General features: G+C 38.1%; 1 protein-coding gene across 2 annotated transcripts in view; it reads left to right on the forward strand.

Moving 5' to 3' along the window:
- The window catches only part of AKT3 (v-akt murine thymoma viral oncogene homolog 3), a 143,503-nt gene that overhangs the window by 109,294 nt on the left and 6,587 nt on the right, over nucleotides 1-27,622 (forward strand). For both annotated transcript variants that reach the window (XM_010562597.1, XM_010562598.1), the window contains exons 10-11: nucleotides 16,260-16,474; nucleotides 19,147-19,234. In XM_010562597.1, the coding sequence (XP_010560899.1) occupies nucleotides 16,260-16,474; nucleotides 19,147-19,234 (303 nt within the window). The remainder of the gene's footprint in view (nucleotides 1-16,259; nucleotides 16,475-19,146; nucleotides 19,235-27,622) is intronic.

The following is a 27,622-nucleotide window of genomic DNA, read 5'->3' on the forward strand; positions in this document are numbered from 1 at the left end:
AAACACGTTAGCTCTCTTCCATTGAACTTGACAAGGGATCATTCTGGGTTTTAGACACTTAACCACAAGTTACTTGATCCAGTTTGCCTTTCTGTTCTCTAGCAGTCCCACTCCTCTCCTCCACCTTTCATTATGAGTATTTTTGGAGACCCACCCTGTACAGATCTGTCTTGAAGGAAATTGACTCTTCGTTAACCCTGGGAACCACAGAACTCATGCCCTTTTACCTCAGAGGTAAAGGGTTTAGGGCAAGCAACCTAGATAGGTTACTGATATGGTGTAAGAAGTCTCAACACCTTTATCCACACATTCTTATTTAAAAAGGTGAAGTTAGCAGTATATGGACACCATTGCAAAAAATAAACTTTCCCTTCGTACTCTCTGCTGCTACAATAGTGTTTACCAGTGCGTTGGCTGGATAGTTGCTCACCCGAGACAATTGTATCTATTTTTATACCTGGGACTGCTGCCTGATAAAGGGACCATCAAGAGACTGGGTCATCCAGTCTATTCATGTCCATGTGTCAGAGAATGAGTGTGCAAAAGTCACTTCTTGTTGCAGTTCAGGCCACAGAAGTCACTACCAGATACCAAAGACTTAACTACCTGTCGTGGTTTAACCCCAGCCAGCAACTAAGCACCACGCAGCCGCTCACTCACTCCCCCCCAATCCAGCGGGATGGGGGAGAAAATCGGGAAAAGAAGTAAAACTCCTGGGTTGAGATAAGAACGGTTTAATAGAACAGAAAAGAAGAAACTAATAATGATAATGATAACACTAATAAAATGCCAACAGTAGTAATAAAGGATTGGAATGTACAAATGATGCGCAGGGCAATTGCTCACCACCTGCTTGAACTCAAAACATAGCACTGTACCAGCTACTAGGAAGAAAGTTAACTCTATCCCAGCTGAAACCAGGACACTACTTTTTGACAAATTGCAGATCATGAGAACCTAATGTTACAGCTGGACTTCAGTCCTCTTGCCACGGTGAATTCCTGCTTGTTTATCCCAAGACAAACGGAAGCGTATACTTATGTATTGCCTGATCGTGGTTAAGTGTAGAGGCAGATACCTTTTAAACTTTCTTCAGAAGCAAGATATTCTCGTTATATAGAGAAATGGATTCAGCATCTGTCCTTTTAATAATACCCTTGCATCCTCCTCTTTCATCTAGGTCAGTGGTGATGAGTGGCATCCCTTCTGCAGGTCTTTTGGTTCAGTTTCCCATGTACTTGTTGGCTGGTGGAAGAGGAGACTAGGACATTGTACTGTGTAACACGCAGGGGTAGCCTGAGGCTGCTGGCTACCAGCCAGGAAGCAGTTGACCCAGTGCAACTGGCAGGAATCTATACCTAGCCTGAGAACTGACTTAATGTTTTCTTTTGTACTAATTCAGCGTTGTGGATTCAGTTCCAAACGAGAACGTGAGCTTGGTTCTCCAAATGCTTTTAGGGCCATTGTTTGAGGCATAGAGTCCTGCTCACAATTCCGTCTTTTTGCAAAAAGTAGATTGCAGTTGCTTCCAACAGGAAAACAGGGAAGTAGCTAAGCCAGTGTAGCATGGATTTCCTCCTTGCACGACATTCTCTCAGGTGAAGGTGTCCTTGTGGATCCATACAGAATTATTTCCCAAGATGATTTCAGAATTATTCTTAATCAGAAAATAAGCATACCCGTTGCTGTGTTTTCCCTGCAAACCTAGTGTTTCTGACATCAGAGTAGTCCTTCTCACCCTCTGTTGAAAAGGCTCTTTCATCTCACATTGATAGGGCTTGACCTTCCATATAGGACCTGAGGCTGACTGTGTTGCTATCTGGCAGATCCAGAAAAACACCCCTGTCCATGCGAAGATCAAATGGATGGTGAGCCATAGGAAAAAAATGTAATGAGACTGCCGGGTTGGAGCCAGTTTTCATCTTTGGAGCTAAAATTACTTCTCTGGACCATCACTGATTTATTGTTCATGGCACCCACCTGGAAGTTTATGCATACCTTCACCAAGCACTGCGCTGTTACGGGGTGTGCAGGGCTTCCAGCGAGGTGGTCCACAGGTACATTCCCTTCCCATTGTCCTCTCCGATTCCTTCCTGGTTATCCAACATCAGTATTCTACAGTTTAAAGAAAACTAAAGTAGCATTGTCTGCGCTTGTCTTACATAGTTATGTGCCAAGCATAAAAGATGGTAGGGTATGAATAAGTCCTCTAAGAAGAAAATAGCTGCCACTGTCAAATAGCAGGGCTTATATATGTTTACAGTACAGATGTACATTTTGGTCGCAATTATGGAAGAATGAGTAAGTAACTTTTTAGTTGTGAATATACATAGTCTTTTGAGAATAATTTGGTTATCTGATAAATAGTAATATTCCTTTATCATCTGCAGTAGAACTAATGCAAGCTTTTTATTTTTTAAGTATAGTGGTAATAGTCAATATTTTCTTCTGCTCTAAGAATCTGCAGTATTCCCCATGCGAAAGGTATAATTTCTGATTCCTTAGTAGTTTTTCAGGAAGAAGAGATTGTTTCTTAGGAGTCTGTTTCCACTGTTATCCTTCAAAGTAAGCTGTCACATTAGAGATCATTGTGGTGTCAGAGAATAAACATAGATCCAATGAGAGAAAGATGAATTGTGATCCCATTTCGGAAACACAGATGTATTCTTGATTTTTTTCAGAAAAAAACCCACAAAATGTTTCTTTTGCAGTTTTGCAGTGGCAAAGGCAGGACAGGACCATATGTCTTTTCCAGACAGTATCACTTGCTTAATAAAGAAAGAATAAAACTGAGAAAGTACTAGTACTTGTAAATATACCTGTGAGACATTTAAAGCAGTTTGGATTTTGATAGTTTTCAGTTGATCGTCAAGGATCAAAGACCTGCTAATAAAGATACAGACCTCTACAGACTTTCTTTAATAGAACATTCAGGAAATGAAGCTACTTAGGCAGAGAAATAAAAGTTCTTGCAGCTCTGATCATTTATAAGTGTAATTTCTTACATGAGATTGCAGTTTCTGGCTCTCTGCATTTCAGTTCAAGTTTTTAGGACTAGAGTGCACAGTCTTAGTTATAGTAGGGCAGTCACAGAAGATACAAGTTGAAGTACAAGAAGTTTGTTTTGAAGCTTTTAATCTTTTTAATAACAGAAGAGAAGATGTTTTGGCTATGAACAAGTCTGTAAGGGTCTTCATGGATGATCCATTCAAATGACTTTTCATAGATGTAGATGATCCGTGATATTTAGGTGTATTCTAATAACAGGGAAAATGGTAGGACCTCGTTAATTTTTAATAGCATGAAAATACAGGCTAGATGGATGAATGCATTCCTATAAGAACAGTAGTCTTTTATTTAAAAAATAAAAAAGTAGCAAGACGATTTCAATATAGTTTATGCAGTTACTATCACTTAAAGGTATGTGACAATAAATAAGACCAGAGTAGATTCATAGCCTTTGTCCATAGGCATGAGAATATCTGCATGTCTTATAACTCATTTTAAAATGAGGCCAGTGGAAATGAAGGAAATACTAAGATCAGTTACAGAATACTTGTTTGGCTGGTATTTTTTTTGGTGATTTCTTTTAGAAATGGGAGTGAGAGAGACCATGTGTAATCAATTATTTCCCTGAGTTTTATCTTGGAGAAATGAAAGGTAAAACCCTTTTATCAAGAAGGAACTGCTGTCCTTCCTCACTTTTCACTCACTTTCTTACTTACAGCTTTTCTTTTTGGGAAGGATATGGCTTTGATGTAGGGGTGACCCAAAAATCTAGTGACCCAAAGTTCAGTGGGTGGATTTCAGCAAGGGGAAGCATGGTACCCTGTACTGCAGACATGGTTGTAGCAAGAAAAAACACTTTTCCCATGCTTCCAGGAATTGAAGTCGAATTTTCTAAGAATGTTGTGGTATATGCAGATTACAAAATTTTGTGGTAGAGGCAGAAAAAGCATTTTGTCATTGGTGCAGCTATACATTTATTTCATTCTTTTAATGCTTGCCTGTATTGGAGCAGGATATTTGCCAAAGGCAGTCTGCTAAATTTTTGGACTGAGAATATGATGATCTGCCACATCGTTCTTCTGATATGAGTTGAAACTAAGTGATATATAGGCAGAGAGGGAACCACTGAAATGCACTGAGACAGGCTAGGATGGAAATTGATGATTTCAGTTTTTGCAGGCATCATAGCAAAGCAGTGTTTTAAACACAGATTTTAATGCAGATAGAAGTTGCAACGTGAATGTTACAGAAGAGCTCCTTCAGGTGTGGGGAAAAGCATGAAGGTGCTTGTTTGCAAAGAAGTTGATGAAAGTAGCTAACATCATGGATAAACTGAGGCAGGCCAATTGAGAGAGATTAGCTGAGGTGAGGATATAAAAAGACCAGCATGTTATACTATAGAGAAAACGAAGTTGTGTAGGTAATGCAGCCAAGGCCTTTTTCTTTTCTTTTCTTTTCTCTTTTCTTTTTTTTTTTTTTTTTCAAATGGGGGAAAGGAAAGAATTTCAGTAAAATAAGGAGGATAGCAAGGGAGGTTAACAGGAGGTAAAAGGAATTAATGAAATGAATCCAATGATCTCGCAGGTAGATTGATAGGCCAGAAAACACAGCTTAAAGAGAGAAGGTTTTTCTTACGGGGAAAAATGTGGTTGTGGGCCGGAAAGAGAATTTGGACTAAAGACAATCATATTATTTTGTTAATTTTCTCTTAATAGAAACTAATAGAATGTTTTGCAGAGAGATACAAAAGGCAGAGAAATTGATGAGCAACTTAAAATGAAGAGGAGCTCACTGGAGAATTGTTTGGTTAGGAATATAGAGGAACTGAAGGACAGAATAATTTTTGCTGTGGCTTATGCAGTTTCCTTTTTATCTCCTTTTACTTTAAATTTCATTTGAATTTAAAGATAATTGAGCCATTGAAGTAATGTGCTTTTTGAAATTCTATGCAACTTTTATATAAAAAATAGGCACGTGCCATTATTTTCCACCTGTAGAACTACTGGGTAGAAAAGGTAAATAGGGGAAAAGGAAATTTGTGGAAAATGGCACAAATTAAGGGAAAGCAGCTGTTAGGATGTTGCTAGATGGCATCTGCATTCAGAAGGCTTTAAGAACAGTATGAACTTCTAAGAGTTGGAAAATACTGTAAAGAGAGACTGGAAAAGAAACTTTATGTTAGGCTCGGTCTTCCATCGTGCTCTGGGGAGCAAGTTCTCACTCATACTTGGTTACCTCTGGTAGGCATTAATAAAGATTGATTGTCGGTGATTTTTTGGGTTTATTTAGGGGAAGGGGTAGTTCCTGTTGTTATTGGGCTTCTTTTTATTTTCTTCACTTCTGTTAGTTCTTTTTTTTTCAGAGAAAGGATAATGAGACACTCTACCAAATTGTCTGTGTTGATACAAATGTATTGGTATTCTGGTTCACAGTGGTTTACTAAAGACTTCAGAGGCCTGTAGTGGTACTCTAACAAGACAGAAAGAATTTTGTATATTAAATTCTCTTAAGAGTGAGGTTAATGTGTTTTTGGAGGGTGGGAGGTGAGTTTGTTTCTCTACCTTCAGACTTGTTTTGTTCTTTTCACGTTAAAAGTTTATTAAGAAGTACATTTACAAGCAGAAATGCTGTGCTGAAGCACGATAGAGTTCTGGAAACAGATAACTTCACCATTCAGCTTTTGTACCTTGGTGGCAATTTCCAGTTACTTTGCACATAGAAGCAGTATCTGCTGTGTTGTTAAGGAATTGCATTGCATTTCTATGCATTTCTACCTTTGGCTTAGTGTCTTTGCTTCTCCAGCATTTCCATGAGACTTCATACACCCTTTGTAATTATGAGACTCCTTTATTCCTTGTCCCGTGGTAGCTTTGAGAGAAGACACAGACTGTGACTGTCCAGAAGTAGGCTGCTTGTAGCATCTTATTCTGTGCCTCAGGCAACATTGTGCAGACAGACTCAGTCAAGATGGATGTGTGAACTCGTGTGGATGTATTTCTGGGTTTTGTTCCTCTCTTTGAATATAATCTTTTTAGTGCTGAGCTAATTATGTAGTCTCAGTTTTACTGTTGAGTTAGAGTACCTGATCAACTTTCCAACTGTAAAACAGTTTGAAAATCAAATGTAGCTTACATGCAAGACCCAACAAAATTAGAAGTGTTAAGTACGTTTTGGCAGTTCACTTTTATTATGCCCAGTCCTCAAATGTACCAGCAGACAATCATCTGAATGTTAGTTATTTTTCACATGCTTATGTGATCACACAAAAAGTACATGCTAAAAAGAAGCAGATGGTGACAGATGGGGAAGGTTGAATAAGGTGGTTTTGGAAACCTAGAAAAATGCACTTCTGTAATAGTGTAAAAATAAAAATTCTTTGATTGCCAAGTTAGAATGAACAAAATAGAGTGCCCGCAATCCACCCCCCCCCCAAAAAAACCACCCTCCAGCCCCAAACCCCACCCCCCAAAAAAATTACTGATAAAAAGAAATGGAACCTATGAGTGTTCAATGTATATTTAGGAAAGTATGTTGTATAGTGTTGCTTTGTCCAAGCATAGAACATTAGCTTTTATCAGGCAGAGACTTGGAAAGGTAGTAGTTGTATTCTTTCTTCCTTTTAAAATGGTGCATTCAAATCAATTGTGTTCCGTGCTCAAAGAATGCTGTCAAAAGGGTCATTCCTTAATGTCACATATTGGTAGTGTTGCAGGTTGTGATAATATTTTTCTTCTGATGTCACAAGAAAGATTTTAACCCTCTTGTTACAATGGTAAATAAATTATGTGTGTAATGGGGATACCCATATGACTAGAGCTAATCTGTGACAGGCAGCGTTACCTCTTTGTCATATAGGCAAATGTAAAGCTAAGTAAGTAGAGAAGGTATAATCAACAAAAAAAGTACCATCTTTTGTGTGTGGACTACCACATCCAAGGACCTAGCCTCCTATGTGGATTGAAGATTTGCTTATTCATTTGCATTTCATGGAGTCTTAACATTCATGTCTATTGAGTTATATAAGCAAAAAAAGATTCCTTTTAAAAAAAATATTTAAAAAATGATGAGATGTATTTTATTCCATAAAACAAAAAGTGCCTGATCTGATGAATATTTAACTAAGTCTTCACCAACACTGATGCCATGATTATTTTTAATTTTTATATTTGAGTAGCTGTTTGTCTTAACCTATAGTATGAGACATTACTGTTTCCTGATGAGGGAGAATGGTTTGCTTTTGGTTGCTGGCTTTTGCTTAAAACCAAAAGGCCCCAACTTGTGATAACTTGTACTCATTTTCCTGAGAGTATAGTTGGTTTGCTCAGTACCCAAACACTGTTGTGCTTTGCTTAACTAATTTTATTTTGGCTTCAAAAGGGTAGTTCAAGTTTATTTACTCTCTGTTTACCTAGATGCTTCATGCATAATCTGATTCTTAGCAGAGGCACAATAGAATTTATTTTACCTGTGAAATGTTGTTTAGTGTTGGCATGTGCTCTTCAACAGCTGTCTGTTGTATATTTGGCTACATTTTATTTCTGGGTGAGGACCAGTGTGGGGTGTGAGGAGGAATAGCATCTATGCCTGAAAATATTTTCCCTTCTGATTTATGGGAGATTCACAATATGGAATTTTCTCTTTACACTAGAATCCTAAGTACCAAATTATTTTTTCACATTGAAAGGAAATGGAAATGCAAGAAGTTGTGTTATCTTGAAATGCTAGCACCTCATAAAAATTCAAATGTGGTCTTTTTTCTGTTTTGTTATCCCTTATTATATTTTAGTGTACCACATTGTGTCATCTTATGCTCCAAAGTTATCCAAAATGCTAGTGATTTGAATTTGGGCATTTTTGTCAGCTTGGCATTGCCAGCAGGGCCCTGAGATGAACATGATGGAATGTGGACAAGGCAGGGTATCCAGAGCAGAACCTCATTTATTGACAATAGCCGGTATCAAGATCAAAAGATGGGGAACATTTAGATGGGGGTATGAAAGCATTGCTCAGTTGAACATACAGAAGAGTTGCTGCAACAACAGATAAATTACCACAAGACTTAGACTTTCTTCTGAAGCCAGATAACCAAGGATGTAACAAGAATTTGAATTTTCATGCAATCTGGTTAATCTCACCAGACACAAAAACTAATTGTCCACATACAGTATCAGACTTCTCAAGGGGAAAGATGTAACAAATATGCAAAAATAGTAAAGCAAACAAAAGACTAGAGAACAGATTAGCTCCACACTGCCCATAAATAAAGTGTTGTATTTAAACCAGAACTTTAAAACAGAGAGCAATTTTCTAATAAAAACCACATTTTTTTGTAAAACAAATAAGTATGACAATTCTTACAAAGACTGTCTCAATAACATGCTTGAAGCTTTTTTTCATTAATTTTCATTTAATCAATGCAAATATTATTTCCATCTCAGCAAAAACCTTTAGTTTTTCCAAGAGTAATGAAGCATAACAAAAGCTGAACAAATATTGTTTAATATCAGTAAAAATTCAAAATAATTTCAGGAAGAATGAGCAACCAGAAAGAAATATCACAATATTATCATTATTTATTACTTCTTGCGCATCTTGTATCTTTTGGCAATGTATCTAATGGAGACTACTGCTAGTGCAGTGATAATTAATACAGATATGAACAAGTCTGCAGGTTTTCTTCCAATAGTAGAGTTGGTAGAATTATGAGAGACAAGTGCCATCTTTTTGTAGACTGAAATAATCTTTTGCTTTTGCTGCCTTCTGTGAAAGGTATCTCTTAATTCTAGAACGGTTATTTTAGCTTTCTATTTTTTATATTTTTTTTCCTCCATTGAATAGGTTTTACTTCTGAGGGTCTGTTTAATGTGATGTAGTTGTTTTCTTGTTTTGTTTTGTTTTGTTTTGGGTTTTTGGTTTTGTGTGTGGCTTTTCTGTTTTGTTTTGGGTTTTTTGTTTTTGGGGTTGGTTTTTTTTTGATTGTTAGGGTTGCCATTGACTTCTTACAGTCCTTTGTTAGAATACTCTTTTCATGTGCAATAGCTTAACTCTTTTTTTGTTTAGATTTTAAATTCTACTGAAGTCAGAGTCCCTCGTAGGAGATTAAATGCATTAATTAGTATTGCAAGCTCTTTACTCTAGGAGGCTTCACCTAACTCACATTTATACCAGAATGTATAATTTCTGATGCAGTACAATGTGGGCCAAGAAACGAAAAAAATTTTAGTTTGCTTGTTTTTTTAAGGTTACATAGCAAAAAGCTAGGTAAGATGGGGGAAATCTCCAGTACAAAAATGTATGAGGAAGATTGTCTGCATCAGGACCAGAAGTAGAACAGCAGTGCAGATAAAAAATGGAGAAAAACTACCTGCAAAAATTAGAGCAGTAGAAAATTAGAACAGTAATAGAAAACTTTCTTCCTTGACTGTATTCTCAGGTATCCATTTCCCAGGGTATCTATAACCTTGACATTTTGTCTTTTCAGCTCTGTATAATAAAAGCAATGAGTATTCATTCAAGTGTTTTTTTGCTATTGATGCAGCAATACTTTCACTGTTCACACCAAGATACAGTTATAGTAACTAAATTTGTATAATACTTGCAAACATACCTTTCTGCAGGAAGGCTTTTCATACATTTGGATAAAAGTCTGTTTCTATAAAGAAATGTGTATTACCTTCGTTCATTAGTGTTGGATTATAAACTTTCTCATTGTTGTAGTTGTTACCACAACTGATAGAAAGTTTTAGCAAATATACTTTTTAAGTTTTGTTGAATAATAGGCGGAGGAATATTTGTTAGCAGACCAACAACTGTAGCAATAAAAATGTGTGAAGGGTTACCAGGAATGCTTAAGGAACATACACTCCACCTGAACTGTAAGGTTAATTGAAAACAGTTTTTTCCCCTTAAATTAACAGTACATTGGTGTATCCAAGTTCTCAGTTTTCTTTCACAACATAGGTGTGCAGACAGTTTGTTTAGATGTTTAAATATTTTCCCATCTGTTCTGTCAAAATTATTGATTGAGCAACAAGCTATTTGCAATGTCCTATCAGAAGGTCTCTTATCTAATGTATTAAGAAAAGCCATAACTAGGCAAAAAATGTAATTGCTTTTCCAATAAGTTGCCTTGGTTATCTAGCACAAACTATGAAACCAGTATTTTGGTATTGTTCTTTTAAAGCTAAAACCAGTGCTGACAACCCTGTGTGTAGAAGATTGACAATGTATTGTGTGAAGCCTTTCGTCCTCAAGGTTATTGCTAAGTTTGTCTGTGTTTGCAGAGTCCAGAAGTTACAGCAGCTAACTACCATTTAGAGGTTTGTGGGAAGTACATTTCTTGGTTGTGAATTTCTGCTGTGTAACCAAAAATCTTCCAGAGGCTGTTCATCAGGGATGTTTTGTTTCAAGAAAATGCAGTAAAAACGGAATTAAAGGATTTTCTACATTCAGCTCAGCTTGTGTCCAAGGCAGTCACACCTTGTCCAGTATTCTGTGATTAGTGACGTATCAGAGAATCCTAGTTTCACTGAAGGCAAGGGGAAACACATGATTGACTTAAGGTGGTCACAGACTTCACCTGTCAGATGCTGGCTAACCTCCTGGAAAAAAATTATTTTCACAGACTCTTGTAAAAGCATTGCATGTGTTTGTATAGACTTCTCTTTGGCTGACTCATTTAATTGCTTGCTTCCTAAGTCTCTGCCCCAAGCCCTTGTAGTTAAGAGTTTGCAGATGTGTCTCAAGCTGCTGCATCCCAAAAAACTTTCAGCTCTAGCTACTGAAGAAATAAAGAGATAATAAAAAATATCTTTTCACTGGTTTTCACCATAAAAATTAAATGGATATCAAATTCTGTGGACTGTATGTTAGGCTTTTAAAGGAGTGACGTGCCTAAAGCAAAAGATGCCTGGAGATATATTGACTGATAAACCTAAAGATTAAAATCTACAACCACTGATGAAGTAGAGGAGGAAGTCTTTTTAATGGATTTTGTTTTCTGGAGAAAAGAAAACTCCCAGTGGTACTAACGTTTTTTATTAATATTTTTGAGTCCAAGACACTGGACTTCTCAGCAGTGGGGAATAGTATTAGAAGATTGCTTTTTTTATTAATAAATGCAAATACAAGAATATTTTTCTTTTCTGATCTGTAGTTACTTGTCAGCAAAATGAATTGTTATGTGTGAGGGGCAAACACAATTGAATGACTGCTATCTTAGCAGCCCTGCAGTGTGTTTGTGTTGTCTTAGTCATCCTAAAGGCAAAGTGTAGGCTGTGAACTGGATTTTTTATTTCGTATGTAGGGCTTGGTGGTCTGTGCTCTGGGATGAAGCACTATCCCATCATATACTTGGTCATTGTTGATAATACTTTCCAGAAACCCCAAAGTGTGCAGAGATAGCGGAGTCACTAGAGAACACATTGTTTCCCCTTTTTACAGTTGGCTATCCCTGCTATCTCAGTAGATTTGAAAAAGAGTTGAGTTGCCTTTTGACCACAATACAAATGAAAGTTTTAAGGTAAATAAATAGCTTCCCCTTAGCTGAAACTATTGTATTGTCCAGTGCCTCTAAAACATCCATAAAAGCACTACTACTAAAGTACCTGCATATGCCTGGCTAATGTTTCTTGCTTGTTAGAAAGTGTGTATGTTACTTAACCTCTTGCATATTTATCTAAGACTGGAAAAATACAAACTTCAGTAGCACCTCTACAGCTTTTTTAAAAGCATCCATATAAGCCCAGGCTGTGTCCTTGTACTGTAGGTGTTAGTGTAAGTTTTAGAGGAGCATCAATGCCTGTAAAAACTGCAGTGGTTTCAGTGCAGCAGTGAGTTTATGCTCACTTTGGAACCCTGTTGTACTGCTAGATTTCTTTAGAGAAATACAGGTTGGGAAGAGAATCAGGCCCTTAATCTTCCCATTAAGTGAGCACAGCTGTTGCAGCTGTCTGTATGCAGGAGGAACTGGCAGGGTCAGCGTGGCTTCTGTGGTGTAACTTCGGGGCAGAGTTTGACAAACATTTCTTTCTGCAGCAATGCTGTGTCCGATGCTGCCTGCCCTGGTGTTCTCACTTGTGCTACTGCAACTGTTCATGTGGCAATTGAGTGGCTTAGGTCAGAAAACTTGATTCAGATGAGAAATAACCCAGGGTGAAGCTTTTTTTTCCTTTTTTTCTTAATACTGGTCTACTCTCCGATGTAGTGTGTTGTATAGTTTTGGCAAGGTAGGGGAAGCTGTGGTGAGGTAACAGAAACAAGAAGTGTGAGTTAGGCTGGCACTGCCTGTGAAAGAACCAGTTGTTGAACTGGAGCCCTAAAAACAAATGGAGTAAAATTCCCTCAAGTAATAAAAATGATGGTCATTTTTTGAGTTTTATTTCTCATAATCTATGGTTTCATCCAGACTGAACTGCAGCCAGCCCACCTCCTGATTTACTCAACACTGGGAATTCACTTGGGTACAGTGATGATGTGAGGTGTAAAATAGGGATGAGTGACTATAAATGTTATCCACGCACTGAAGTCACGTCATGCTAGAGCTCTCATCTCCTAAAACCTCACCTAGATCTTGACGAGGTGGCTTGGGATTTTGGCACCCCATGTGTGCGAAGCAGATGAAGGAAGGGAAGTCATATATCTGAATGATCTCACTATTTAAACAAATTTTGTGGAAGAAAGCATGTGACTTCATCTTTGCTTCATGAAAATGCACCTGACTGGAGTCTGTACTCAGTGTAGCTGCTCTTTCTGTAGCTTATGAGTTCCATGTCATCCTTTTGTGTGATACCCCTAGAAAACATTAATGTATTACTTTGCAGCAGATACCATAGTGGTTGAGCTTGTGCCCTTTATGATGGTTTTGGTGGGCCTGCTGCCTTTCCTGCTGTGACCTTGAAGGGACTGGGTTGTTAGGACAGTGTATTCGCTTAAAGACAAATTTGTGGGCCCTTATAGGGGGGGACAAGAATTGGCTGGAGATGATGGAGGCAGCTTTTAGGGGCAGCGTACAAAGCCCAAGAGATCAAGCTTTCCACTGTGTCTGTACGTGGCCAGGTGCTTAGGCTGATACCCCACATATACAAGGATACCCCACAAATACTGGAGGGACAGCAGTATCAGTCCTCACAGCCAAAGGAGGCATTTCTAAAAGAAGGTATCCACCTCATGGTAGGCAAAAGATTGAGTTATTCATAGGTGCAAAGCCTGCAGCTGTGTGTCATGTTCATTTTAGCACTGAGTTGAGGTTTTCTTGACCTATGTTCAGTGTAATTAAAAACAAATCCCTCAAATCCAAGAATTGTTTGGAAAGGATTCCGTAATGCTAGGGCAGTGTGTATAGACGTGTTCTCCTGCCTGCCCTAATTGTATGGATTTGGTCACAGGAGCTGCTGGACTCCAGCGTTTCCATTGATTTGTTACAGTCTACAAATCCTGGAGTTTCTTAACACCATGAGGAGCAGAAATGACTTAAAGAAAATAATTGTGTGTATTTACTGTGAATGGATTATGCACAATTTTATTACATTTATATTAAAATAAGTTGAGATGCATTTTGCTTTATTTACGCTATTTTCAGGCTGTTTTCCTTTTGCCTAAATGAAACCCTTTTGATGCTCTTGCTTGTCTGCCTGGCTGTAAACCAGGTATTTAAACAAAAATAAAGAGTTGCCAGCTTTGCCAGCTGGGGATGAGAACCCGGCTGGTGATATGCGGGTTCGGGAGGCAGTTAATCCAGCTTTTATGCTTTTTTATGATTTTATGTAAAAAGAGGTTAAAAATCACATTTGGCTCTTTCTTTGTACCACTGTTTTGTTGCTGTTGTGGGAATGCAGCAAAAGGTTGCTCATACTTTTTATTATTATTAGGTAAAGTCCTGCATAAATTAGGTAAAGCCCCAGATACAGTTTGCTTTAGCTATTGGCTATGTGATTTGCCTTGTTCAGAGAATGATATGTTTTATCTTCCTGTTGCCTTTTATAAATCACACATGCAAACCACACCTCAACTTACTTGTAAGAAGGATCTACCACTGCCTCTCAATTTTATATATCTTACTAGCTTCAAAAGAAAAAGAGCAGCTAACTATACAGATAGGAGAAATAGTAACAGTGCTAATAGATACAGTAGAAAAATATTTAATGCTTTTATTCTGTGGCAGAAGGAACGGTGACTTAAAGACAAGCGTCACAGGTTTCATAGACAGTTTTTCAGCAAATAGCTTGCAATATGCTCAAACTCATAAAACATTTAATTAATTTCAAAATGCAGGAGTTAGTTTTGTCATATGTACTTACTAAGATAATTTGTTGTATTTTACACTTCCCAAAATTTCACCCTCTATTTGGAAATATCAGTGATGTAATAAGTCTCTGTGTTTTGGCACAGTTGTAAATAGTGTGTGTTAATGTGTTAACATTTATGATTTTTTAATCTTATATACACAAGAGGGATTTGTAATACACTTCTTTGCATCATTTTTCTACTACTAATCCTTGAGGACAGTGAAAACTAGGAATATGAGTGCATTAATTACTGTGAGATTCTCAAAATTGCCATACTGGATCAGATTGCATTTTGCTTCTGCTGATAGCATCTACCAGATACTTAAGAGCAGGCTTGGATTTACTGGGGGAGAAAAAGGAGAGGCAGATTAACGAGCTCGACACCTCATTAGGGCTGGCTAAAGTAGTGCATGTGTCCTATGATGTGGTCACGGCCCCTTAGTCTACCCAGACAGGTGAGGACTGTGTCTGCCCTTGCTTCAGAGGAAATTATTGGAAGTCATCTTACACTTTTTAGACAATCACAAGATAACATACTCATGGAAGAAGGTTATTTCTGATCTGTTAGAGGTTGCCTTATTCATTAAAGCCTGAAGTCTTTACTACACATCACCAGATTTTCACTACTATATATCTAAATGACTGTTCCAGTGTGTCTACTTACAGTTTGAATCTAGGTGAGCTCTTTGTGGTGGTGACTGCATGTGTCTGTGTGTTGTAAAAAGTGTTTTGTTTTCTGTGAATTAGTTTGTTGGCTTTTTTTTTAATCAGTCATATGTGTTGCCTTTCAGAATCTGCCTTTTAATGATACAGAAACAGTTCTTTATAAAGAATTATTTAAAACTTTATAAATGTAGTCCAGCTCTATTAGTTGTATTTCTTTGATCTTTCTGTTTAATATTTAAGTTTAATTTCTTGGTGTAAGGTTTTTGCCTCTTTAATAGATCTTCGTGCAGCAAATACTGGCAATTTGGCACATACAGTTGTAGTGCCTTCTGTATTACCAGTTTTTAACTTCTAACTGTTGCATCTTTTTTGAATGAAAGGGTATGATTGTCTAGAAATTCACAGAAATTGGAATTATGTATGTATATATTCAGTAGCCTTCAGTTTCCTTATTGCTTATGGTTTCATTATGGGTGTCTGCTGCTGTTATGTTGTCTCCATTTCTACAGTTTAATATGAAGGTGTATTAAGGTCAAGACACACTGCTTAGATTCCTTATTCCAATGCTCTGGGGCTGCTGGGAGAAGAGCAGTGGAGTAGGTTGTTTTTAGGTACATAACACTGGAGGCATTATGTTAAGAAATTATATAAACCTTACCATATTTCTGTGATCATATCATATAAACATAGTATCATAGTAAACATAGTAATATTTCTTTGCATTAGCACAGTTCAGCTGTTTGGACTATTTAATGGAACGTAATGAAACTGTCAGGAGAAATGCATTGAGGACTTTTAATATAAACAAAGATCATAAAGAAGCTAAGCTTGTCTTAGTAAGATTAAGGTGTTTCTAAATTTGAGGCTTTATTCTTACAGGTGGGGTAAGGAGAGAGGAAGCGACTGAGCAAGGAGATGCTTCACTTCTCCCAGAAGAATGCTAATGAGGCAGTAGTGCCTGTAGATAGTGTCTCTTTCTAGAGCTGTGTACACTATAAATGGGATGGTAGGGGACATAGGAAAGGGGAAAATGTAGTCATGATCATTTTGAGCAGGTCATTCTCAATATTTTATTTTGCTTTTAGCAGTAAGGTCCCCAGTATGCCTGGAATTTCAGTGAGTTCAGGTGTGTGAGTCAGTACTCCAACTGCATGTGTTGAGCCGGGTTCTGGGAGTCCTTGTAGCACACTGTGAAAATCAAGTCTTGGAAACACGTTCGTATAGAGGTGCATCAAATAGGCTGAAATGATTGTTCTGAAATAGTCCATGTCTTACAGCTGGTTTTGGTTTCTGTCTTAGGTGTTGGAAGATAACGACTATGGTCGTGCAGTGGACTGGTGGGGATTAGGAGTTGTCATGTATGAAATGATGTGTGGAAGATTACCGTTCTACAACCAAGATCATGAGAAACTATTTGAACTGATACTAATGGAGGACATAAAATTTCCTCGAACTCTCTCTGCAGATGCAAAATCATTACTATCAGGCCTACTGATAAAGGATCCAAATAAGCGGTAAGTGAAATTACTTGGGTATACAGGCATAATAAATTATTATACTGGGTAATGTGAAAATAGGCCAGTGGTGCCTGGTCTTCCTGGCTGAAGGACCTGTCAGTCACCGGGAAGGGCCATATGCAGCCAGGCAGTCTCAGATTTCCACTTTTTCAATGCAGCAACGATATACAAAGTGAGTTTAACAAGCAGAAAGGGAAGAAGCACGTGGAAGAGAATACTTTTTTAATCATTCACAGCAAACACGGGGATCTTTTCAGGTTTAGATTGTGTACTGGTACAGAGGGAAAGCTCTGAGTTGTTTTTCAGAGTATGTCTCAACCCTGAGTTGGCTGTAGTGTCTCATGGGGACTACAGCACTTTTTATTGGAAGTGATCATGCCTGAAGACATATATAGACAGCCACAGCTAAATTTTATTAGAGCACGTAAATAAATCACATATTAGACCATGTAAACTAGTAACTTGTTAAAGAATGCATGTTCTGAGCGAAATTTAAGTACAGTGGTTTGAAAGCAAGTATCACCCAGCTGCTGCCTGTGCCCTTTTGTGGTGGGCTTTCCCCTCTGGGAGTGTTGCCTAGGAGAGCCATTTTGCAGTGGCTCCTGCACTGGGCCAGCAGTGTCCAGTCCCCTGTGGTTCTAAAACGAATCTCTGTAAATCAGTGAGATTTGTCTGTAGGTCCCCTCTTTTCCCCAGTCTCTCTGTTGTTCTTGTGAGTCTTTTGGCATGTTTTAAGGCTGCAGGCATTGTGTCTGTCTCTCTTCTCTAGTCCTCTGTTCTCAAGAAGTTTTCAGTAGTGGGCATTGCTCACTGGCACTCAGGGCAGGGCTGGTTGCCATGTCTCTCTGGGGGGATTTGCCTGCACACAGCTGAGTGCAACAGCCAGGACAACATAAGTGGTCAGCCTTTCTGCTGCTGCCCAGCAATGCCTGTTTAACTGAATTTACTGTATGTAGTAAAAGCAAACTGTGACCAACCAGCCAAATACATGGAGAGTAAAGAAAAAATTTGTTCCTGTAGCAACTCCTAATGCATTTTAACCTCCAAACGATCTGATCCATCAAATATGTTAACCTTTAGAATTGAAAAGATACTTCCTCATAATTAATTTTTGCAGACAGTAGTGTTTATTACAGACTTACATTTACAAGCTTATTCATATTCAAGTTCTGGTGCTAGCTAATGCTAAATAGGGTGGGAGCACAGAGGTTAACTGCAACTCAGCTTTTCTCTGAGCAGCTGGATGGGAAGATACTGAGAGAAGTCTGGAGACTGCAGGCTAACTGGGATGCTTTGCAGAGACAGGATTTTACAGTGAATAGTTGAGAAACAAAAAGGAATACAGCTTGGAAGTGAGAATACTTTTACACCCAGTTACTGCAAGACTGAGGTAGTAGTCCAAAATATTTTTGTAATTTGGCAGCAGGGTAATACCAATACAGGTTTTTTTTTCCTTGGTTGTGGGAATTACTGCTCTTTGCAATAAATGCTTTAGAGAGGAATTTATTTTACTTAAAAGGTTGCTTTTAAAATTTGTCTTTATATCTTTAGCAGTTCCTTTTAATGAAACACAAACTTCTTGTGTCATTCTTCTTGTCAGTATTTGACATGTATGGGCTGCTTGTTCGCTTAAGATTAGCTTTTTTTCTGTTGCAGCTTTTTTCTGTTAGACCAGTAGGATAGCCAGTCTCAGGAAGAAGTTAGATGAGGGCTGAGCAGTCCTGAAATTCCACATGCTGTTGAAAGGGGCAGAGGTTCTCTTCACTGGATGTGTGGTTCTTTCTCCACCAACAGCAGCAGCTCAAGGGAGCTCACTAAACTTGTTGAGTCAAATTTGACTTGCTAATGCAACAAGAAACGGCCAGTTCTTTCTCATTTTCTCATTGCAGGGTTAGTTTTCTTCCAGGTTAGTGAGCTGACTCAGCTCACAGTCATCAGTGGGAATGATGTGGTAGATGCAAGTGAGAGGGGAGAGGTATGGACAGGGGTGGGACCCTCCTGTTTTGGCAGCAGTGACCACTTCTGTGAGCTCAGATCACCTTGGGCATGTTCGCCCAAAGTAGGTGGAATTCACTTCCTAAGATGATTTACCAGACAGAGTGTGGCTTTGGCAAGCTATGGGCTACAGTGAATAGTGTGGTTATTTACAATGGCCTTTAAATAACCTTCTCAGCAGGCCTACAATTTATTAATTTATACTAATTGACTCAGATTGAGACTATTTTATGGTAATTGGTTAATTGTTACAGCACCCAGATGCAACAGCAGTGAACACTGTATAAAAATGATGTGTGAGTCATTACTGATTCAGTGCCTGACACCTCCTTGGCAAAATTTTATGTCAGCATTGTTGGGTTGGTTTTGGTTTCTAATAGTGCCAACGTTAGTTGGTCTTTTCAGGAAAACTAAACTTAAGTGTGTTTTTAAAATACATGAATTATTAATAAAGCTCATCGTGGACAGTAATGAGTGCTGTAGCTGGAATAATCAAATAGAATAGACCATGACATGGGTACTTCTATCACATTTTCTCTTGACGTCACCTGAATTCATATTAAACAGGTGAGAATTACATATTAAATGGGTGAGAATTGTTCCCAGTTACAGTAACTTAATCTCCCTTTAAGAGTAACGCTTGTTTAATATGATTTTTTTTCCACTCTCTTTAGACTTGGTGGAGGCCCAGATGATGCAAAAGAAATCATGCGTCATAGTTTCTTTGCTGGAGTAAACTGGCAAGATGTATATGATAAAAAGGTATGTCTTTATGTGACATGGAATAATCTGGCTTCTGCAAGGCGGTTTCAACTGATAGTCATAGGTCTGCTGCTCTCCGAAGTTAGTCATGTTTTTCTTTGCAACTTTTTGTGTTAATATAAATGAATTGTTATTCTGAACTAGGTGTACTTAATCTTGTTGTCAGTGGACCAAAAATAAATTTTGCAAACGAACCTAAACTCAGCAAAGATTTTTCTTTTATTATGTAAATGTCCAAATCTTTTCCTTTACTTTTTTCTTCCTGGGCCTTCAAGAGAAAAGTAGGTGTATGACTCAAGATAATGTGAGAAAATGTAATGGAAGTTTATCCTGATTTGTCTTTTTATTTCTGCCTTTTATTGAAAAGTTGTGTAATGGAAATAGGAGAATGAAGTGATTGGAAGGGACTCATAGCAAAAATCTTATTTCTGATTGTTTGTGTTTAAGCAGAAATCTTTTTCAAACTTACTTTTAAAGAGATATCTAAGAAAATTAAAATAGAATTAAAACACTGAGCCAAAACAGCTTGTGGAGAAAGCGAGTACTGGGAATTCAACTGGAACAGTTTTCCCTAAACCCAGTCCTGTTCCTGTAATGATCAACACTTTGGGGATGATTTTAGAAAATGAATTTATCTTACTCGGTAGTGAAACTCAATTTGACTTAAATTGTTTTATATACAGAAGCTGCTTTTATCTCAGTACTTGTGTAAGAATTTACTTGTTGCTATAAACCCCCTCTATTTTGATAAAGTCTTTTTTTCCCCAACTGTTTTACATTGTTAATCTGCCAGTTGAGCTGCGTAATTTTAAAAGATAGATTTATCTCCTTTTTTTGCTTTGTTCAAATAAAAGGAAAATGGAAGACATACGAATGAGCAGAATATGTTTATGCTACAATGTCAATGATACAACCTGTTTTTTCAGTTGTTGTTGAACTGGAATTTTAAAAATGTGTGGTTGTTGGTGTGGTACTTCTCTGACAAATACCGGAATTGAAATAAGCCTGTATATGATGATACAAAATATGGTACTCTGAAGTTACTTGATACAAGTGTGATTTTTCTCTGGCAGTATCATGACGTTTCAAGAAACTCTAAAATAAATGATCAGAGTAAGTATATTAATCAGGTTACTTTATGAGCTCAACCACTGGTTGGTTATGTAAGGACTTTGTAGAGAAGCACTTTGAGGATAAAATCTAAAAATACAAGTTGAGGACCTTTCTGGAGTTTAAAGAAAACCACTAAAATCAATTGGATTGCAGTGTGCTAGGAGTGGGTGAGAAAGAAAAAACTGTTACATTACTCTTGCTCATAATTATTTTGCATTAGAAATAGAACTCTGAATTCTACATTGTTCAACATCATATTTAGTTAAGAAAATATAGATACTCTTAATTTTTAAGTATGAGCTTTGAGACTTTCCAAATCAATATGGCAAATGTCTTTCAGTGAAGATCTTATTCTAAGCTATTAAAATAAAAGGAGGTATTTTGCAGGTATAAATATATATATGTATAAAAATTATATAAATGCATATAAATATATAAATGCAGGTATTTTGCATTTATGCTCATGGAGGTGGGTATGGCTTATTGGAGTATTATAACTGGAGAAATTGTGGCCATTCATTGTGTACTCTGTCCACTGTTGCTTTGAGAAACTAAATTTGCCAGTAAAAAGTCAATTGCATTTCCTCAGTTGAACAGTTAACTTCAAGGATAATAGGAATTGCTTTTGTGCAGTATTGGCACACAGTGTGTTCTTTGTCGAAAAATAACTCATGAAAATGACTTCTGACAGTATGCTTTTCTGTTTAATTAAAAAATAGTTTTGTTCCTATTACAAAGCCATTTGTCTGGTTGGTTAAAATATCCAGTTGTTCCTTTTGCACACACAGTCTTACCAGTTCTGAAGTACGCAGAGTGTAAGACTGTGCCCTGAAATATAAACTTCAAACATAATAATAAGGTTAATGAACTTTCACTGAGTAAGTTTATTAGAATGCTTATGTGAATATTTTTGAGGTTTTGGTATTCTAAAATAACTCAGGAGGAATGTGCATCAAACAAATTTGATTTTCAAATAAATTTATTCTGTGCTTGCTTCTGTTGCTGATATTATTATTAGTATAGTCTTCAGCAGTAGGGTCACTTGATGAAATTGATAGTTGATATAATTATTTGCATAGTAAAAATTTTTCACAGTATTCTTGCCTGAGGTTTATGCACCATGAAACTGTAATTTTCTGGCTGCATTTCAGGAGTGTGTTTCTGTTAGCAATGAAAAGAACTGAAGTTCACATTCAGAGTAATGGAAACCAAAAAGTCATGTGTATTCCAAGTAGTTGCTGGGGGATAGTTTTGTACATGTGCACACTATGCTCCTGTGCCACTAATTTTACCATTTTTACTAGAGATCAAGTACATCTCTGTACTTACGAGGTTATCACTTTACTGGTGTGATTAGAGACAGAATTATATATCTGTAGACTTAGAGTAATTCATGCAACAAACAGTAGCTCTGTCAGGTCAAATGGATCCAAATGGTCAAATGGAATTATTAGCTCTCTGATACTGCTAACTAGTTAAACTAATTTGGTACCACACAGTGATAATAAAATGTTGTATGGCACGCTGGAGCAGAGAAGGTCGTTGCCTTTAAATGAAAAATGTATAGTACTTAGCATTTGTGATCAGATGTATTTATTTTTGGCAGAAAAACCATGAGGGCATATGAAAGAGAGCAGCTTGTGCCAGGTTCTTCCTGTGATCATCTCAGCCCTGATGAGTTTTTATCCCTGTGCCTGAGTATGAGAAATTGAATAGTTTGGCAAACTCTGAAGACTTCCAAAGCCCATATACTTCTAAATAAAATATTTGTTTTATTTTTAGCTTGAATCAGGAAGCTTTTTGAAATTTCTCTGTTACTCATTTAAGAATTGATTTAGCATATTTTTATTTGGGTTGCAGAAATATTCTTAAGTTGTTGGATGGTCTGTCTAAGGTCTTTCACCAAACAAAAAACACATGAGCATTAATTTAAAGGTAGGAATTTGGGTATGTCTTCAGGCTTGCAGCTTGAAGCACTCAGGTAGCCTCATGGCAAAGGAGATCCAGATCTTTTAGCGAAGCCAGGGTTTCCTTCTGCATGTAGTAGGGATGAAGGAAGAAAGAAACCCTGTGGGAATGGGGGCTGAGGTACATATATCTCCTTCTGGTTTCTGATAATACCCCCAATCGTTCCCTAAGCAAATTGGGGAGTGCTAACAAATTTATTTGTTAGTACTGGGAAGGGAGTGGGGGCAAGTGGCCATAATGGTTAAAGCTGGGGTATCTGACTTCGCTGCAGGCGCAGCACTTGCGGAGGCACCCATCTCAGTGTGGAGGCAGTGGCTTTCAGCATGAAGTCTGTCAGCTGCAAGAAGCTGTTCCTTACCCTTCAGCTGTGCCTACCTTCGCTTTACTTAAGACACAACAACAGCAGATGATGAAGTCCCGTGATTGAAGCCCTGGGTTCAGGCCTGGCAAAATCTGCAATATAACTATAATCTTAAATGCATGTTTAAGTACTTTCGTCTATCAGGTTTTAAGGGAAAGGGCAGGAGGGAAATAGGAAAATATCAACATCTGGTTTTAGGCCACTGCTATTTGAGTCGTACTGTTTTTGTACGGTTATCTGCAGTGCAACAAGGCCTGTAGAAACGACCCTTGTTACTTGCTTTTGTGTTGTTGCCATGCAAAGTAGTAAAAAGATCAGAAAACTGCTAACCAGTCTGATCTTTTCATTGTGTTTCCAGTGATACTTTAAAACTATATGGGCAGACCTAGTGGTTGATCACCACCCCTTCTGCCAGCTGCTTGAATTTACAGGGAAGAAAATATACATACGGGTGTCTGATTCTTAAATTGTTGCTGTAGTCCTGGAGGTTGTGGTTTCTCTCTGTCCGTTGTGTGAGCATCCCGTCACTTGGAAAACAGAGTTTGTCCATGGGCAGAATCCCCCGCTGAAGCCTCCCTTGCTGTGGATTTGTGTTGCGTGTCCTTCCACCGCTGAAATCCCAGCTCTTCCTCCTCCCCCTGCCTCAGACCCCCACACGCAGTGTCCCAGCAGGGTATTTCCAGCTCCCGGCTGCGCTGCAGCTGCTGGCTGGGCAGCAGGCTGCCTGCTTCTGCGCCGGCTATGGGGGTGAACCAGTCCCGACACCAACGCTTGCTGACTGGTTTAAAGCTCAGCTCAAATCACCGTCTTTCCCTCCGTGGAAACTCTAGTCTGGGGGGGGTGGACAGGGATGTCTCCCTTCTATTTGGTAAACTAGAGTAAGTAATTCTGTGGGAAGTGTCTAGTGTTCCTAGTCTTTTCTCCATCATGGTGCGTTTCCCCAGGCATTTGAAATTTGTTAGGGAAGGACATACAGACAGATTGCATAATCTCATCAGCTCCTGTTTCCTTTGGTAACCGAGCTAGTATCAGAAAAAGGACAGAAAATTATTGTTAGGAAAGGAGAATCAGTATTTTAAAGGACTTAAATATTTTTAATTAAAATACTGTTGTTGATAATCTAATGTTGAAAGACTGAAGTAAGGTTTTGTGTTGTTAGTATCTCTGCATGATTTTTAGGGTCACCAAGCATTTGCTTTGATGGGAGCTTAAAAGGTGTATAAATGAGGGAACACGTATTAACAGATGCACAGCAGAAAAATACAAAATTTGGAGGCAAGCTTTGCTAGTGTCCTTTTAAGATGCTTTATTGTGGTATATTATAAGTTAATGAATTTCAGTTTATGTGAAAATAGACTGTTTACTTGGAATGCCATTTAGTGAGTTAGCTAGTTTATTAATACAAATACTTTTTCTTTTTTTGAGTTGAGAAGTCTGTTTGTGAACTGTGACGTTTTCAGCACTTCCAGCTGAGCATGCTTGTGATGAAATACAAAGGTGTATTTCAATGATGTGACCCCATTCTCTTCGCACAGTATAATTTATTTTTTCCATCATTCTGATTTGGCTAGTCTGTCTCTTCTGTTTGATTCTTGAAAATAACAACTTTGGAGTTTTGGTTCTCCAGGAAAGTTTAAGGTAGATAAAAGTTTGATTTCTGGACATCAAATCACGAACACTTAATTACCAATACTTAATTAACTTTCATGGTTAGAAAGAACTGTAACATTTTACACAGTTTTTGACAGAAGTCAAACTTGAATAATAAACTAGATGGAAATTGTAGAAATACAGCATGTGATGACAATACAAAGCATTACTGAAATACCTGTTTTGTAGTTATTTTTAAAATAAATCTTCACAATACATAAGCTGTGAGAAAAGCATAATTAATGTCATACATTGTATTTTTTTAATAAAGAAGAGTCATATATGTTGGGAAGCAGCAGTGATTTTTTTTTTTTCTAATTGGACGACTTGGTATGTCATACTGAAGGTGAACCATAGGTAAGATTCAAATACTTATTCCTTTTGAATAAAACCTGAAATTGAACAACAGTGCTCACTCTTTAGTATTTATATGATATGTAAGGAATTACTGTGCTTGGGAGTTTGGAGATTATAATCTAGTTATCTTGTTTATTTAAATGAATAATTCAGTGGGAATGGGGTATAGGTGCTCCTCTAACTCCTTGCATACTTTATGTCAGAGTACTTTTCATCTGCAATCTGTTGGTAGATGAGATTCTTATGGTAATGTTGAGTTCATTGGAAGGAAGGTTTCCTTTAAAATAAAAGAAGGAAGATCAGATGACGTTCTTAAGCATCATATTTTTCATTTGGCAGATCGAGTGCATCACAGTTATTTTGAAGTAGCTTCATCCACTTCCTATACAACACCAAGACAAATGATTGCTGTCAGATTATCTTTGAGCAAATAATGTTACATATTTTCTCTCGTACTGAAGTATTGGTGTAGTTGTTCAGTAAGTGTGAGAAAGCTCAAGATATAGGATGGAGCCTGTCTGTCCATCTCTGTGTGACTGTACCAGTCAGGTACCGTACCTGCCCCTTCCCCAGGAGATGGGTGGCAGGTTTCCCAGGTCTTGAACTTTGGAAGAGCAGTGGTGTTTCTCACACACTGCTCTTGATGGATGCCAAATGGAAATGCCATTCACTGGAGATAATAAGGACAGTAAGAATTTGATATTGCTTCTGCTGTCATTTCTAACATCAAGCCTTGGAAATGGCCGGCGCAGATTCAGCTTGACAGATGGGTGTGAAATTGGATTTTTGTCTTGAACATCAACTCTTATAGTCGCTTCACTCACACTGAGTTTAGACTTTTATTTCTTTATTTGTACACACACATATGTAGCTATGTATATGTGTATGCGTAATGCATAAATGCAGAAAATCTGTATTTCTGGTCCTCTAAATTGTCAGGTGCTTGAGGTGCAGTCTCCTGTCCGGTTCGAGTGTGTTCTGCCTGAATTTGCACAGACCAGTAGAGGAGAAAAATCCTGTACTAAAGCTGGGCAGCTGAGACCGAGCGGTGTGATTCTCTCACAGACTGACAAGGCCTGTGCTTAACAAAAGCTCATCTTACTCCTTTTGGACACAGGTTACTGGGTGTGCCTTGGTGTGCTCACATTACTCTTGGACTCTGACTTCTCAGGTCAGAAGTGGGGAAAAGCTCTGGCACTAGCGGCTGGATGCTGTTTCCTTGTGGCACCAAACATGAAATGCCGTTGGCTGTAGAGTGGCATCTTCATTTTGTGATTGTCAGAGCTGTAGTTAATGTTGGGTGTTTTCCCCTTTGTCATTAAATGTCAGCTTCAGTCTCCTTTGGGATGTATGGCAAAGCTTCTGAGTTCTTATTGGGGCTCTGTGTCAATCTAAGTGGTTATTTCTGCAGCAGTTGCACCTTTTTTGTCTTTCTAACGGTTTCATTACAGCTGAAATTTGTGGAGATTTTACTTTCTGTTTTTAAATAAAATCTGACAACTAACGAACAAAGGTGGCACCCCTCCAGAAAGATGATTGCCAAGTTTCTGTAGCATGGCCTGGCATGTTGGTGACATCGCTTACAAAATTTGTCTTGAACGGTTCTGTCCCCAGTCACCTGAATGTGGTGTTGAACTATTGTGTCCCTCTGCGTACACTTGTGTGCATCATACCATATTCTGTAGTTCTGCTTTGTCTGAAAGGTTTTTGAGAAGGATTGCGTACTGCATTTCTCTCATTTTCTTCTGGAGGTGATGCCTGAGCTCTGTGTGCTGATTCCTCATTTCTTCACAAAAATTATTTTAGAGGTTCTCCCATTAGAACTGGGAGTGTGTCTTGCAAGTATCCTGACCATTATATGAAGGTCAGAGAAAGAATTTACTTGGGGGAGGGGGAGGTGTGCCTTTGGTGGCAGATCAGGAGTCTGGAGTGGGATGTCCACAAGGCTTTAGCCACAGCTGGTTTGGTGTAGGTAGGGTAGAGCAGGTCGAAAGGAGTGATCCCCAGTTCTGGCTGTCCTCACAGCCATGCTGGTGGAAATGATGCTGTGAGGGAAGGAGGCAAAGTGTGTGGCAAGAATTAAGAAACCTTTCTGCTGCTCTCTGTTGAGTCGTATCTGTGCATCTTAATCTCAGCTACCATTTGCTCTTTTCCATAGGTGGTAGGGGATGGTTGGTGCATGTGAGGGTATAGCTTGTATCAATACCAGCATAAGCTGTTGTGGAGAGCCACATGGCTGCACGGTTTGTTTTTGCAGTCACTGAAGTTTCTGACTATGTTTAATGTCCAGGATATGAAGGGTACTGCTGTAGGACGGATGAATCCTAAAACACCAATGACACAAATTTCCATCGGGTTCCGGCCTTCTGGTTACAGCCTGGAGTTCCGTGTGTTTTACTTGTTTCAGTGCCCCAGGCAGCTAAGGTTCTGCCATAACTAGAAGTTTCATCGGCTGACTTACTGGATGTTATTTATAAACAGTTTTCTATTAAGCCTAGCTACTGAGCATTGAATTGGAGCACCAACTTCCTCCCATCACCCGTGATTGATGAATTTTGCTTTAACGGTGCTTTTCATACCTGATTGAAACTTATTATTGTAATTATTTGTTCCTTAAGAGTCATTTAGTATTGTGCTTCTCTTCCTAAAATGCAGTTTGTGAAGTATTTTCATAATCATTCCTGTTTCAGATAGATGGATAGAACAAGGGGATGATCTAAAGTTGCAGTGAGGCCTGTTCATTTTGGTGTACTCCAAAAAAAAAAAGAAAAAAAACCCTGACTAAACCAGTAATTAGCCAGTAAGTTTTTGAGGAAGAAACTTGTCAGCTAATGCATTATCTTTTTCCTCTCCAGTTGCAGATCCATACATTGCTATATATTATGAACTTACCCTGCCCTTCCTTTTGTTTTTCATTAACTACTTTGACCTAAACAGCA

The sequence above is a fragment of the Haliaeetus leucocephalus genome, unplaced genomic scaffold (genome assembly GCF_000737465.1).
Source record: "Haliaeetus leucocephalus isolate CR32 unplaced genomic scaffold, Haliaeetus_leucocephalus-4.0 Scaffold162, whole genome shotgun sequence".
In the NCBI taxonomy this organism is placed as follows: Eukaryota; Metazoa; Chordata; class Aves; order Accipitriformes; family Accipitridae; genus Haliaeetus; species Haliaeetus leucocephalus.